We start from the raw sequence: 12,144 nt of genomic DNA, 5'->3' as shown, positions 1-12,144 counted from the left end.
GAGCCATGATGAGAACTCCCACCATATGGAAGTTCCCAGGCTAGGGGTCAAATTGGAGCTACAGCTGCTGGCCTACACCCCAGCCACAGCAATGCCAGATCGGAGCCGTGTCTTCGACCTACACCACAGCTCATGGCAACGCTGGGTCCCTAACCCACTGATCGAGGCCAGGGATTGCAACCGCATCCTCATGCTTCCTAGTCGGATTCATTAACCGCTGAGCCATGAAGGGGACTCCCCACCATGTCTTCTTTATCTCTTCATTGTCGATGGACATTTAGGTTGTTTACATGTCTTGGTTATTGTGAATAGTGTTGCTGTGAACATAGGAGTACATGTATCTTTTCAAATTAGAATTTTGTCTGGATATATGGCTACAAGTGGGATTGCTGGATCATATAGTAACTCTATTATTAGTTTTTTGAGCAACTTCCATACTGTTTTCCATAGTGGTTGTACCAACTTACATTCCCACCAACAGTGTAGGAGGTTTCCCTTTTCTCCACACCCTCTCTAGCATTTGCTATTTGTAGACTTTTTAATGATGGCCATCTGAGCAGTGTGGGATGATACCTCATAGTAGTTTTGATTTACATTTCTAATAATTAGCAATGTCAAGCATCTTTTCATGTGCCAGTTGGCCATCTGCGTGTCTGGAGAAATGTCTGTTTAGGTCCTCTGCCCATTTTTTTTTTTTTTTAATTTTTTGTATTTTGTCTTTTTGTTGTTGTTGTTGTTGCTATTTCTTGGGCCGCTCCCGAGGCATATGGAGGCTCCCAGGCTAGGGGTCCAATCGGAGCTGTAGCCACCAGCCTACGCCAGAGCCACAGCAACGCGGGATCCGAGCCGCGTCTGCAACCTACACCACAGCTCACGGCAACGCCGGATCATTAACCCACTGAGCAAGGGCAGGGACCAAACCCGCAACCTCATGGTTCCCAGTCGGATTCGTTAACCACTGCACCACGACGGGAACTCCTCTGCCCATTTTTTGATTGGGTTGTTTTTTGTTTTTGTTATTGAGTTGTATGAACTGTTTGTATATTTTGGAAATTAAGCCTTTGTTGGTTACATCATTTGCAGGTATTTTCTCCCAGTCTGTGGATTGTCTTTTTGTTTTGTTTATGGTTTCCTTTGCTGTGCAAAAGCTTAAAAGTTCGATTAGGTCCATTTATCTTTGCTTTTATTTATATTGCCTTGGGAGACTGTCCTAAGAAAACATTGGTACAACTTATGTCAGAGAATGTTTTGCCTACATTCTCTTCTAGGAGTTTTATGGTGTCATGTCTTATATGTAAGTCTTCAAGCCATTTGGAGTTTAATTCTGAGTGTGGCGCGAGGGTATGTTCTAATTTCACTGATTTACATGCGGCTGTCCACCTTTCCCAGTACCACTTGCTGAAGAGACTGTCTTTTCCCCGTCAATATATTCTTGACACCTTTGTTGAAGATTAATTGACCATAGGCATGTGGCTGTATTTAAGGAAAAAAATTAATTTCTCAGCTATCAGTTTGTTAGTTAAGTTAGAAAAAACAAAGAAACAAAAAGGAAGAAAATAAAAATCATTAAAAAAAAATCCCACTGTCCATAGATCATACCAAAATGTTAACTAATTAATGACTTTTATGTCTTTGGACTTTTTAAAACACAGTAAAACTGGATCATATGAAATTGTTTTGTAACCCACATTTTAAATTTAATTATATCATGAACACCTTTCTATGTCAATGAATATACTTCTACATTATTTTTAGCATCTCCATTTTGTGCTAAACAAGGCTATTTGTGGTACTCTGGTGTATTTGTATAGCTACCTTATAGAAGTTTTTTTTTAATTAAGTTATACTTTATTATTTCATTTGGTAGGTACGTAATCGGACACTTGTAAGGCATTCTTTTTTTAAAATTTTTTTTAAGAGCTGCACCTTTGGCATGTGGAGGTTCCCAGCTCAGGATCTGAGCTGTGTCTTCAGCCTACACCATAGCTCGTGGCAACGCCGACTCTTAGCCCACTGAGAGAGGCCCAGAATCAAACCCGTGTCCTCATGGTTACTAATCAGGATCATTACAGCTGAGCCACAACAGGAACCGCAGGCATCTTTTATTCATAAGTGTTTATTTAGGATTTTAAAATAAGTGTTTGAAACAAAGATATTACCTATCTCTTTGACAGTAGAAAATAGGAAAGATTTTATTTTATTTTATATTTTGCTGTCAGGTTTTCTTTGCTTAGTCTGTCTTCCTGGTCACAATCTGTTAGACTCTTGATGGGTTATGTATCAAACCAGTAGAGGAAACTTCTTGTTTCGGCAGCTACGATAGAAAGCTTGGTGATTTCCATGTGTTCCTCTGATTAGCTTTGTCTCCTTTTCCCCTTTTCCCTTAGTGATTCAGACAGCTCTGTTTGTCCCTCACTCCAGGAGTTTTCTCTCTTTTTTTTTTTGTCTTCTGGCTTCTCTCATTTAAACTCCCCCTCCCCCAGTTGAGGTATATTTGACATATATCATTATATTAATTTCAGGTATACAACATAATGTTTCCACGTTTGTATATATCACCACAGTAATCTAATTTAACATCTGTTGCCTTACGTAGTTGCCAAAATTTTTTTTTCTTATGGTTGCTTTTAAGACCTACTCTCTTAGCAACCTTCAAATCTACATTTAAGTGTTATTAACAGTAGTCACTATGCTGCACATTACATCCCCATAACTATTTATTTTTATAACTAGAAGTTTGTACCTTTTGACTCCTTTCACTCATTTTTCCCACACCTCGCCACGCCCCTGGCCTCCATCAATTTGTTCTTCGTATCTATGAGCTTGCTGTTTGTTGGCTTAAGTTTCTTGATATAGGCGTTCCCCTTGTGGCTCAGCAGTAGCAAACCTGATTGGTATCCATGAGGACGAGGGTTTGATCCCTGGCCTTGATCAGTGGGCTAAGGATCTTGCGTTGCCATGAGCTGTGGTATAGGTCGCAGATGCAGGTCAGATCTGGTGTTGCTGTGGCTGTGGTGTAGACCAGTGGCTGCAGCTCCAATTTGACCCCTAGCCTGGGAACTTGCATAAGCTGTGGGTACGGCCCTAAAAAGACAAAAAAAAAAAAAAAAGATTCGACATATAGGTGAGAACATATAGTATTTGTCTTTCTGATTCATTTCACCTATGGGGTCCATTCATATTGTTGCAAATCACAAGACTTCATTCTTTTTTAAGGCCAGATTATATTTTATTGTGACACTTAGGTTGTTTCTATATCTTGGCTATTGTAAATAATGGGTGCATGTGTCTTTTGAGTTAGTGTTTTTGTTTTCTTTAGATATATACTCTGAAGTGGAATTGTTGGATCATGTGGTAGTTCTGTTTTTAATATTTTGAGGACAGTTTTGTCCTTTTGACTGCTTTTGTCCAGGGCTAAGTAGGGGCTTTATTGCAAGTGTATGAATAATGTAGGACTAAACCAGGGCTTTCAGATGGTTTTCTTTTAGGTATAAATTCTACTCAGCTGATGATGGCAGCCTAGGGAGCTACGAGGACAAGAATTCTAAGACCATGTTTTGATCCTTGGGGGGAATAAAACTTTGATGGGTATTATTATCACCTATAAACACAGGATAGTGGTGTGTTGGCATGCAAGCCAGATTTCTGGTGTCTGTATTCTGGACTGTTACATGAAAGGAAATGACAGGGACACAATCATTGTGGAGAGCAGGGAGTTCCCGTTGTGGCTCAGCGAAAACAAATCTGACTGGTATCCATGAGAACGCAGGTTTGATCCCTGGCCTTGCTCAGTGATTTAAGGATCCAGCATTGCCGTGAGCTGCGGTCTGGGTCACAGACTCGGCTTGGAACTGGCGTGGCTGTGGCTGTGGCTGTGGCGTAGGCCAGCGGCTACAGCTCCAATTTGACCCCTGGCCTGGGAACCTCCATATGCCACAGGTGCGGCCCTAAAACAAATAAATAAATAAATAAAATGTGGAGAGCAGATTTGGGAATGTTGGTTTTCCTTGTTTTGTTTACTCTCATTCCAGCCTGTTTCAGAATAGGGTTTTTTCTTGTTTTTTGGTTTTTGTTTTTCCCCACATCCATCTGGCATGTGGAAGTTCCTGGCCAGGTATTGCATGCGCCATAGCAGTAACAAGAGCTACAGCAGTGACACCACCAGATCCCATGCTGAGCCACCAGGGAACTCCAGAATAGGTTATTCTTTTTTTTAGGATCCTTTTTTGGACTTGCAGTATAGATAATCCTCATCATGAAATAAATTTATTTTACCTTTTTTTTTTTTTTTTTTCTCTAAATTTCTGAATTTTTTTTCCTCTTACCCTAGAACCTTGTTCCTTTTTGGCATCGGAACTCAAACCACAGCCTTTCCCTCTTGTATAGTCACTTCCCTCCTGTAGATGTCACTGTAATACAGTTGGGCACAGGAATGCCTCTGTGTACTGTCATGAAGGCATGTCCGCTTATTCTTTCCTCATCATTTCCACTGTCCCATTGTAGCACTTGCTCTTGTCTCCGAGTCACCTTCGTAGACATCTTTCTCTGTCTTCTGAGCTTTGATCTTTTGCTACTTTATGATCTGTGGCTTATTGGGTTTGCAGAATTAATCCTTTGAATGTCATCAGAATTCAAAGCATGAATTTGTTCAATTCCTAGATCCAGGAAACTCTCCTTGTGGATCATTGACTGAGTTAGTTTCAGTGGTTCCTCCTTCTGAACCCAGGCGCCTTACTCAGTGGTTTTCTCGTGGACCTTGGGAGCGTTTCTGGAACCCTAAGATAATGTAGGGGAAAAAATGTTGTGTCCATTATGCTTTTAAACGTCCTATCTTTTTATATCCACAAACCGAAATTCCCATGACCATGTTAAATAGGTACTTCCATTTTGCGGATGAAGACGTTTAATTCCAGAGGTTAACTGACTTGCCCACAGACTCACAGGTGACTCGTAGAGCTAAGATTTAAACCTAGGTCCTTGACTCTGACCTACACCCAGTGTTCTTTTCCTTCACAGGCTCTTTGACAAGGATCAGTCATCCTGAAAAAGTATTGGCCCTTGATCCCTGTCACTGTCACTTGTAGTTGTCAGCTCCTTCAGTCTTAATGTTTCAGGTGGCTTATCCCAAGAACAGTGCTAGCTTCTCTGCCTCTTGGATCCCGGAAGTCTTAGTTGGCAGAAACCTGGAATCCAGCTTTGGTGTGTTTCCTTGGCCTGTGAGAAAAGAAGAAGATGAGCATAATTGTTCTCTGCTGTGGGCAAGGCCCTGTTAGGCCCTTTAAACATGCTGTCTTATTTTTTCAGTAACCAGTGAGATTAGTATTATACTCGTTTTACAGGTGAAGAGACTTAGGCTCAGTGAGCCATTTACTCTGAGTATGAGAAGTGCTTCTTCAAAAGCTAGACAAACATCAGATGTATCTTTAATAGCCTGGACACCCAGAATGAGAAGTACAGGCAGTCACACCGGGGCCCACTCCTCCTAACATTGGTAATTGTTTGTAAGTGACCAGAAGTGGGGAAGGCTTCATTGTTGCTTAGTTATTTGGGCTAGCATGCAATATGAATGAACAAATTTGATCCAGTTAAGCCCAAATTGGAAAAAGAAAAGGAGCAAACTAAATTTCTTAGGCTTATCTCTCATTCCCCAATTCTGCCAAGTAGACCTAGAGAAACTACTGGTGGTCCAGATCCAAGCCCTTGTTGGTGACCAGTAGTACTGTCAAGTGATACTAGAAGCCATTGAGGAGGAGATGTATTTTCCACATCATTGTTGGAAACAGGAGCCTTCCTCGAAGAGAACATAACATGCCGGAGAGATTTTACTTGATAGGAAGGGCCTCCTTCCAGTAAGCAGCTTTGTATGTATTCCTGGCAACTGCGGCTATCTCTGTGAAAGAGAACAAAGTAGATCAAGTATCTCCTCATTTAGACTGGTTTCAAAGTATATTTTTCCTAGTTTAAAAAATAAAATTAAAACCAACTATAATGGAAAAAATATAAATCAATATAAAAAATAAAAAATAAAATTATTCTGCCCACTGTTGATTTAGCCATATCAAAAGATATTATCTGAACACATGATCTGTTTCTTATGTGCCCGTTTGTGAGTGCCTGTCCCCTGGTGCTAGGCGCTCATGTCAGTGGCCTGCTTATTTGGATTTGTGTAGGTCCCTGTTGTTTGGGCCTCCAGTTAATACTGGCTCCTGGTAGATTGACATTTGAAACCTTGGATGCTCTTTCCTTTCTTTGTTTATAGGTCTTGGGTCCCACAATTATGTTCCCTTGTCTCTGCCTATTTTTAGTTGGGGCTTTTTTCCCAGTACTGTGACTTTGCCTAGATTCTCAGTCCTGGCATTCTTCTGTGTAGTTTATCATCTCTCTGCCCAAACCCTGGGGGTTTTTGAAGTGCAGAAGGATATCAATAGGCAGAAGTCATTAAAGTACACATCTGCTGATAAGTAAGAGCCGTTGCCAAATCTTATATCCATAATTTTCACATACTCTGTTGATTTTCTCAGCTATTCCTTTTTGTTCCTTTGTGAAGTTTTTGGTACCTCTAAAAATTTGCTGAATCATTTCTGTACTAAGTAGGGTGATATTGTCTAGTTTCATTGATTTAGCTGAGTTATTAAATATTTATTGTTTATTTTACCGATATCAGCAAGTTGGGAAAAGTTTTTAAACCATAGTTGTGAAGATCTAATGTATTGGTCTTAACTCTTCCTCAAGTTTTCCAGTGCATATGCAAGAGGTTTTGTGTAGTTCTGTGTGGATATCTAAAACTGTCTACTAAGAGGGATGAGACTTAGGGAGATGGCTCTAATATGAGGCAGGAAGGGGACAAGAGGTACAGGCAAATACTGTAGGAGTGCCAGTGGCTTATGCTTATAGTTTATCCTGTCAAAGCCAACAGTTTTGATATAGTTCATAGTGATAATAATACATTACATTTATTGAGCTAACTTCCGGTGAGTCCTATGTAGCAGGCATTGTTCTAGGCATTTTATATGCATTGTTTTACTTAATTCTGATACGAGATAGGATTTTTTTTTAATTATTATTTATTTTTGAAAAATATTTTGGCTGCTCCCATGGCATGTGGAAGTTCCTGAGCCAGGGAACTTCCAAGCCTCTGCAGTGATAATGCTGAATCTTGAACCAGCTGTGCCACAAGGGGACTTTAGGAATTTTTTTTAATTATAGTTGATTTACAGTGTTGTGATAAATTTCTGTCGTAGAGATAGGAATTTACATAAGCTCCATTTTACACACACAGAGACTAGGGTATCTGGATCTTAAGTAACTTGCCCATGGTCGTCCATTTGGTGCGGAATAGACCCAGGATTTGAACCTGGACAGTCTTGTTTCCTCACTTTTTTACACCTTTGTGCATAGTAATTATGAGCCCTTCCATTCGCTGGTCCCATTCTCCCTGTGCATTCTCTTTTCTCTCCATTCTTACCATTGTACCCTGTGTTCTGTCTTATTAGACTTTGCAGAGTTCTTTGAACAGCACACGCTCTGCTTTTTCTTGCCTTTATGTCTTTGCACCTGCTTTTTTTGTCCTTCCATGTCCTTTAAGACACCAGCCTCTTCCTTTCTCCCCAGGATAAACTTGTTCTGCCTTCTTTATCTGGCTAACTTGGTTAAATGGTTTTCAAGGATGGCATCTTTTACCATTCTTATCAGATAGCCCCTTTAGAAACTCTTCCCTGACCTCCCAAGCATGGGTTAGATTTCTAACCTCTGTGTTCCCCAAATAGTTTACATTTATGTCCGTATTAGCTCTTAACATGCTGAATCATAACCAATAGTTTAAGTATTAGACTGATCTTGAGACTAGGGTCTTAATCTCTCATCTCAGCACGTAGCCTAGTCACCTGTTTGGTAAATGAATACTTAGTGAGGACTTAGACATGTAAGTCACAGTGCAGCCAAACTGAAAGTCATGTTTGAGCTATCGAATGATCTTGTTTTTGTGGAGCTACTTAACCACCAAGGGACTTCTTTTTCTGTGTTTCTCAAAGATGAGTCACCACTTTATAATTGTGAAGAAGTAGGTTTATTAATTGAGGACCCTGGATTAGTCTTTAGTCTTATGAAAGAATACTTTGTTTTTTGGAATTTTGATTGGAAGCATCCCCACCCCCGCTGACTGCTATCCCAAGTCCTTAGTCATTAGGTGCTCCCAGTCTTTGCTCTTGAGTGGAGCCTAAGAAATCTCTTGTGGGCACCCAAGAACCTAAGACCTCTTTGGTATAATCAGTTTGTTTTTAAACTTCTGTCTGGAAGTCTAAAAAGAACTCTAGTATGTCCAATGTCTTCATCCATTTCTCCTATATATCATCTATCTAATCTTAATCTGTAAACCTGGGGGTCATTGTTGAACCCTTTATTGGTTCATCACCGAGTCTGGCCCACTTTAACTACCCCATGTCTCTTAAATGCAGCCACTTAGCCGACATTTCCTCTGTTAGCCACTGTGGACCATACTGTCATCTTGTCTTGCCTGTAGTATTGCAGTAACTTATCTCCCTGTACCCACTCTTGGTCCCCTCTAATCTGTTCTTTACCAAACTGTATTAATAACCTTTATATCTCAAAATAGATTCTTTACAGAGTGGGCAGATGTGGTCATGAAAGGGCAAATGAGAGATCCTTGAACCAATGAAACTATTCTATATCTTGTATTCATGCTGACATTCTGATTGTGATATTGTGTACAGTTTTGCAAGGTATTAGCATTGGGTCGGGGGAAACAGGATAAAAGATACACAGGATCTGATCCCTCTAATATTTCTTATAACTGCATGTGATATTACAATTATTTCAGTAACATTTCAGTAAAAAAAAATTCTATTTAAAACTCTTTAGTGCTTTCCTTTTCCTTTTAGGATAAAGATTAAAGTCTTCACTATGGCCTTCTGCAACTTGCATCATCAGGTTGACCATCTGTAGGCCTGATTATTTGATACTAGATCCCCACTGGCTGTTTTCCAGACCCACTGACCTTTCACTGTCTTTAACATGCCAGCTTCTTCCCTTACACCTTATTTACCTGTGGTTAATTTAATTCTTCCTCATTCTTTGTATGTCAGCTTTGTTTTTACTTCTTCTTCTTCTTCTTTTCTGTTGCATCTTAGGACCAGTCTTGCAGCATATGGAAGCTCCCAGGCTAGGGGTTGAATCAGAGCTGCAGCTGCCAGCCTACACCAAAGCGCAGTAATGCCAGATCCAAGCCAAGTCTACAACCTACACCACAGTTCACGTCAATGCCAGATCCTTAACCCAGTGAGTGAGGCCAGGGATCGAACCCGAATCCTCATGTATACTAGTTGGGTTCTTAACCTACTGAGCCACAGTGGGGACGCCTGGTTTTTACTTCTTAAAGAGAAGCCTTTCCTGATTCTCCAGCCTAAGTCAGATTTCTTCTGTTAGAGCACATAAAGTGCCCAGTATTCTTCCTTTATAGCAATCATCATAATTTGTATACATTCATTTATTCATATGGTTCTTTAATTTGTTGCTATCTCTTCCGCTAGACTCCATGGGGCAGGGTCTGTGTTTTATCCCCAGCACTGAATACAGTGAGTAAGGGGAACACTTAAGACATGAAAGACACTGTCTTTCTCTCTCAGCCCTTGTTCTCTCATTGGCATCTAAGAAGCACCTTAGATACTTAGGCCAGGAGAATAGGCCCCAATCTAGATATCTAGCTTATGTTCTCTTCCTGGATCATGAGTTTGAGTTTCTCTTGGATTGCCTAAAAATAAACCTCTTTCAGGACACAGAGGCATTTGTTAGAGGAGGGATAGGATTTATTAGAAGAGGGATGGTTGAGCGAGATGAGTGCTCTTGATCCTGATGGTGACTCTACCAAAGAGCCATCTGAGGCCCTGGCCTGTTTACGTCTGGGGATGGCCAGCCATTTGTTGGGTATGCAGAGTTTCTTTAGAGCTATAATTTATTGACCTTCTGAAGGTCATGGCTCTTTTTATTGACTTGGCAGAGTTTTATCTTGTCACTTTGGATATTGGTCCAGCAGAATTTCCCAGCTCTACGTGTGAGGGGGTAGGTATGATGTGGTGACTAAGGACAATCAGTGTGCTTAGTTGGGTAATGGAATCCATACCAACTAATCTAAATAGAAAGTGGTATCAGTTAGAATAAAGAATTTTTACATGTATAATTTTTGGAAAGACCATACAATTAAGCTTAGATTTGACAATCAGAAGCAATGCAGACAGGAGAAGGGCTCAATGACATCAAAGGACTGTTTGAGCAGAAGTGCCACAACTGCTGCTGTTTGCCACAAAAGTGGAGTGGAGAGAACAGAACTTCTGGAACTTCTGCTCAGTTCCCATAGAAAAACCATATGCCTCCAAGACTGTGTTTGACATGAGAACATCTAAATTTCAGTGAGTCCTAAAATTTAGGGCTTCCAAGTGTATGAGCTTCGTAGAAACTGCATCATGCATGGAACTCTAGCTCTAAAGGAATCCAAGAAGTACAGTCTTTAGCTTTCCAGTCTCTATGGTGCAGGAAAGCATGCTAGAAGCTGGTGTCATGTGAGTGGTCCTGTGTTATCTGCTGTAGCAAATTAAAGGCTGACCATTACAGACAGACCTCGTTGGCCAGTGAATGTTTTTTGAGTCTACTACAAATGGTTAAGCTTGGTTTACTACCTGTTAGGAACTTAACATGGAAAGATGAAACCAGGGTATTATTTTAGATTTTAAAGTGGTGGATTTTGCCTGTGCTGAATTATATACAGTTGACCCTTTAACCATGTTGGGGTTAGAGGCGCTGACCTCCCTTATAGTTAAAAATCTGCAAACTTCTATTGATGCCTCAAAAATTAAAGGAATTGATAAGTGACTCACCTAAGGGCAGAAAGCTGAAACAGTTTGGGTAGAATCAGGACTCAAATCCTAGTTCTTTTGATTCCATGCGTTGTGATTTCTAATGGAAAAAACTTTTCCACTGTAGTTCCTGTCATGGCTCAACAGTAATGAACCTGACTAGTATTCATGAGGATATGGGTTCAATCTCTGGCCTCACTCAGTGGGTTAAGGATCTGGCATTGCTGTGAGTTGTGGTGTAGGTCACAGACACAGTTCAGATCCCATGTTGCACTGCGGTATAGGCTGGCAGCTGCAGCTCTGATTTGACCCCTAGCCTGGCAACTTCCATATGCCATGGGTGCCGCCCTAAAAAAGACAAAAAAAAAAAAAGAAAGAAAGAAAGAAAAAGCTTTTCCCCACATTTAAAGATCTGTACAATAAAAAAAATGTTTGTTGAGAAAAATCTACATATAGGACTGTGCAATTCAAACCTTGTTCAAGGGTTGACCTATATGTTTTTGCATAATACACATACATTTGCATATTCATTCTTAGAATAATGTTATTGAGAGCACCAAATTTGGACTGTTCCATACTATACTAGAAGCTAGTAATATAACATAAAGTGTGCATTTAAGAAACTCACAGATTAGGCATGGCAGTGTTTTTCAACCGAGATGTGCATTAAAATTAACCTGTGAACTGAAAAATATATACATACATATATATATGTATATATATATATGCATGGCATTCCATGTTTATATATCCGCTATCCACTACCTGCACCAACATGAAGTTCCCAAATGAGAGAGAGCCACAGAGAGTCCTGCTGATTCTTAAGCATTGTCCTTTGTGAAGAACCACTGGCCTAGTAGGTCAGTAATAAACCATTTTGTTTTACTGGTGTTGAAAACTTAGAACTTTGTTTCAGTTTGCAGCTTATTTCCCATTTTGTTCATTGCATTTCAAAAGTTTTAAAAATGCATGCTTGTTTTACAGGAGCAGAGTTACCAGGGCAAGTTATCTCCATGGCAGCGTCTACTCTTGCAACCTTGGCCATCTCAATCACAGGGTACGAGTCAAGCACTGAGGAACAGCCCTCTACCCCGTCTGCAGGTGACTGACGTTATGAAGGAATCCCTTCAAAACTGTACTGGAAAATGAAATCTGTATAGAATATAAAATTTAAAAAGACACTAGCATTACTGGTCCTTTGTTTTTCTCTCTGGTTCCTATTTTTACACTTTTTATCCTTCTCATTTTTGTTCTCTTATCACCTTTTTTTTCATATGTT

General features: G+C 40.2%; 1 protein-coding gene across 8 annotated transcripts in view; it reads left to right on the top strand.

Moving 5' to 3' along the window:
- Positions 1-12,144, top strand: part of TMEM245 (transmembrane protein 245) — a 96,676-nt gene that overhangs the window by 15,650 nt on the left and 68,882 nt on the right. For all 8 annotated transcript variants that reach the window (XR_014825200.1, XR_014825196.1, XR_014825190.1 and 5 more), the window contains one exon: positions 11,850-11,966. Coding sequence is in view for 4 of the 8 variants with exons in the window: in XM_084992138.1 (XP_084848264.1) it covers positions 11,850-11,966 (117 nt within the window). In the remaining 4 variants the exon portion in view is untranslated. The remainder of the gene's footprint in view (positions 1-11,849; positions 11,967-12,144) is intronic.

This window comes from Sus scrofa, chromosome 1 (genome assembly GCF_054392235.1).
Source record: "Sus scrofa isolate SSC_HxYL_T2T_F1_AM1 chromosome 1, Sscrofa_HxYL_maternal_Yorkshire_Landrace_v2.0, whole genome shotgun sequence".
Lineage (NCBI taxonomy): Eukaryota > Metazoa > Chordata > Mammalia > Artiodactyla > Suidae > Sus > Sus scrofa.
Note: the sequence above shows the minus strand (reverse complement) of the source record. Positions and strands in the feature narration are given on the sequence as shown.